At 52.3% G+C, this 3246-nt stretch overlaps 1 protein-coding gene across 1 annotated transcript in view; it reads left to right on the top strand.

Moving 5' to 3' along the window:
* Nfkbia (NFKB inhibitor alpha) overlaps nucleotides 1-2602 on the top strand; it is a 3384-nt gene extending 782 nt beyond the window's left edge. Inside the window, exons 2-6 of the mRNA XM_055608732.1 lie at nucleotides 251-359; nucleotides 672-882; nucleotides 1146-1234; nucleotides 1357-1617; nucleotides 2065-2602. Of these exons, the coding sequence (XP_055464707.1) occupies nucleotides 251-359; nucleotides 672-882; nucleotides 1146-1234; nucleotides 1357-1617; nucleotides 2065-2112 (718 nt within the window). The 3' untranslated portion in view covers nucleotides 2113-2602. The remainder of the gene's footprint in view (nucleotides 1-250; nucleotides 360-671; nucleotides 883-1145; nucleotides 1235-1356; nucleotides 1618-2064) is intronic.
* The last annotated feature ends 644 nt before the right edge of the window (nucleotides 2603-3246 follow it).

Below are 3246 nucleotides of genomic sequence, written 5' to 3'. Positions count from 1 at the left end.
ACAGGGCGTTCCGGGCGGCGGAGGGCGGGCCGGTCTGGCCGGCGCCCGCCCGGAGGGGGTGGGGCACGGAAAGTCCCTGGGCGCCTGCCAGGAACACTCAGCTCATAATAACCTCGCGGAAAACACCGCGGCCGCGGCCTCCAGAAACCCCGAGCTTGCGCAATCCCCCGCAGCCCGCGCCCTCGGGGCGGGGGGGGTCCCCACGCAGTGGCGCTCACCGCCCCTGGGGGGTTTCCCTGCCGTCCCGCAGGTTCCTGCACTTGGCCATCATCCACGAAGAGAAGACCCTGACCCTGGAAGTGATTCGTCAGGTGAAGGGAGACCTGGCCTTCCTCAACTTCCAGAACAACCTGCAGCAGGTGTGCGCTTGCCCAGCTGTGCCCTCCTCGACCTGGCGGTGGGGTTGGATGTAGCTCAGTCGCCCCCAAAGAGTTTCTAGATTAAGAGTCACCGAGTCCTTATCTGCCCTGGCCTTTCACATTCAAATTAGCCAACGTAGGCAAGAAGGAAATCCCACGGGTTCTTTGAGGTCGTTATGACCCACCTGGGGGCCTCCTGGAGCCATCAGGGAGGAGCAGAGTCCACAGCAAGGAGGTGTCTGGGGTTTGGGAAACTTAAGACTGCATTTGCTCTGTGGCTTATCCCCTTTCTGTTTCCTCTTCCATTTGTAGAGTCCACTCCACTTGGCCGTGATCACCAACCAGCCAGGAATTGCTGAGGCACTTCTGGAAGCTGGCTGTGATCCTGAGCTCCGAGACTTTCGAGGAAATACCCCTCTCCATCTTGCCTGTGAGCAGGGCTGCCTGGCCAGTGTGGGAGTCCTCACACAGACCTGCACACCCCAGCATCTCAGCTCCATCCTGCAGGCCACCAACTACAATGGTAGGTCTGCCGGTCCATCCACAGACACAGGGAAGGAAGCCACAGGCCCACCTGAGGCTAGGCTAGATCTTAGACCACAGATAGGAAAAGTTCAGGCAAGGTGGACTTTTAAACAGTCTCTGCTGCTACCTGTATAGTGTCGCTCAGAACCCAGATTCCATGTTCTTAAAGATTGAGGATAGTTTATGGTTTATCCTATAAGGAAATGTAGGATTGTGTGAGGATTGAAACATAGTTACACATTTGATCTCCCCTTCCTCTAGGCCACACGTGTCTGCACCTAGCCTCGATCCACGGCTACCTGGGCATCGTGGAGCATTTGGTGTCACTGGGTGCTGATGTCAATGCTCAGGTGAGCACGTCTGTCTTCCAGATGGAGCCGCTCAGGTTCCTCCTCGGCTCCACTGGGCTTGTTCTTAATGCCAGCAGATTCTCCCACAGAGCCATAACGTGTCTGATTGCTTTTGGTTTCAGGAGCCCTGCAATGGCCGAACGGCCCTCCATCTCGCAGTGGACCTGCAGAATCCCGACCTGGTCTCGCTCTTGTTGAAGTGTGGGGCTGACGTCAACAGAGTCACTTACCAAGGCTACTCTCCGTACCAGCTTACATGGGGCCGGCCGAGTACCCGGATACAGCAGCAGCTGGGCCGGCTGACCCTGGAAAATCTTCAGCTGCTGCCGGAGAGCGAGGATGAGGAGAGCTATGACACAGAGTCGGAATTCACGGAGGATGAGGTGAGTGCTCGTGACCTCCCTCCCTCGGCATTCTCCGTGTTCTTGGCATTCTCTAGTGTTCATTGTAGGGATCCCAGCATAGTTACTTAACTTCTCACACTCTGCAAAACCAGGATCCCAACAATTTGTCCCTCTGTTTACTTTAATAGTTTACCCTTGGGGGGCGGGTAAGAGGGAGTTCTGGAGAGTGGACCCAGGCCTTAACACGTGATAAAATAGGCACGTGTTGTGCCCTTGAGCTACACCCCCTGCCATAGCGTAGACCTTTCTCTATAGGAGAGAATCAGTAGCGGAAAACTCCTACTAGGGATTCGGTATATTTGGGTGAAGGAGGAAGGAGTCCAAGAATATGAGATAGTTGCAGAAGCAGCTCTCCCGTCATCCCCCCCCCCCCAGCTTGGCACAGTGCTAGGAATTTAATATGCCTTTCTCCCGCTCTTGTTTTAGCTGCCCTACGATGACTGTGTGTTTGGAGGCCAGCGTCTGACATTATGAGTGGAAAGTGTCAAAAAGAGCACAGACTTGTATATTTGTACAAAGCAAGAGTTTTATTTTTCTAAAAAAAGAAAAGAAAAAAGAAAAAAAAAAGAAGAAGAAAGGGTATACTTCATGCCACACTCATACCGCCTAGCCCCAAGCGTTTTACTGTGGTGATTCAGCCTTCGTTTTGTTATTTTTGTGAAATATGGGGAAACAGGTCACTGGAATTCAAAGAAAATGTCTTTTAAAGTTCGTGTTTGTGGGATTTTTGGAGGTGATTTTCCAAAATCTAATGAAAGGACCACATTTTATTTATTATGCCTTTGACTGAACCACCTAGACCTAGTGGCTGAGCCCAGTGTGTCCTGTGTAAGAGCCAGGCGGTCAGTGGTCACTCCCCACTGTGGTTTGTGTCACCCTCCTGTAAATGTTGTAGATGGTGTATTTTGTTGGTAATTATTTTGGTACTTCTAAGATGTATATTTATTAAACAGATTTTTACAGACAGCATTGTCCTGTTCCGTTTGCCGTTCTGAGAGTGGCTTGTTCCTGAGGGATGGAGGCTGGGGTCGGGCGAGTGTGTGCAGCCAGCTAAGGAAGTGCAGAGAGCAGCCCATCCTCCAGGCCAGGTTTTGCAGCAGCCCTCCAGCCCCTGTGTGGGAGGGAGGCTGCTGCAAGGGTGACAGGAAGTGCGTGCCAGCTTGGCTGGGGTACCAGCGAGCCACCTGGCCTGTCACTGAAGCCTCTATTTTCTCCTTCATTTAAGCTGTTCCAGGACCCTTCTGTCACTTTCGAGCTTAGTTTGGACAGGAGGAATTAGCAGAATTCAACAGGAAAGTTCTCGGGGTGGACATGGGCTTGGATGTGGTGCTGTCCCGACATCTTCTAGGAGGTGGTCACCTCCGAGACTTCTTACTGACTGAGCTGTTGTAGACATTGTGTAAGACTGAAAACATGACAGTGCCGGGCATCTAGTATTGGGGGAAAAAAATACAGCTATTGTACAACATTTTGCTTCATAGGGGAAGCAAGAAATCCAGAGAACAGCTTGTGCAAGGACTTCCTGAGGAGCGGAAGCGGGTCCGGTCATCTGAAACCTTTTTTCGGGCTGCTAACCGAAAGGCTGTGAGTCTCATCACAGACTAGTCT

The sequence above is a fragment of the Psammomys obesus genome, unplaced genomic scaffold (genome assembly GCF_907164565.1).
Source record: "Psammomys obesus unplaced genomic scaffold, mPsaObe1.curated_primary_1811, whole genome shotgun sequence".
Classification (NCBI taxonomy): domain Eukaryota; kingdom Metazoa; phylum Chordata; class Mammalia; order Rodentia; family Muridae; genus Psammomys; species Psammomys obesus.
Note: the sequence above shows the minus strand (reverse complement) of the source record. Positions and strands in the feature narration are given on the sequence as shown.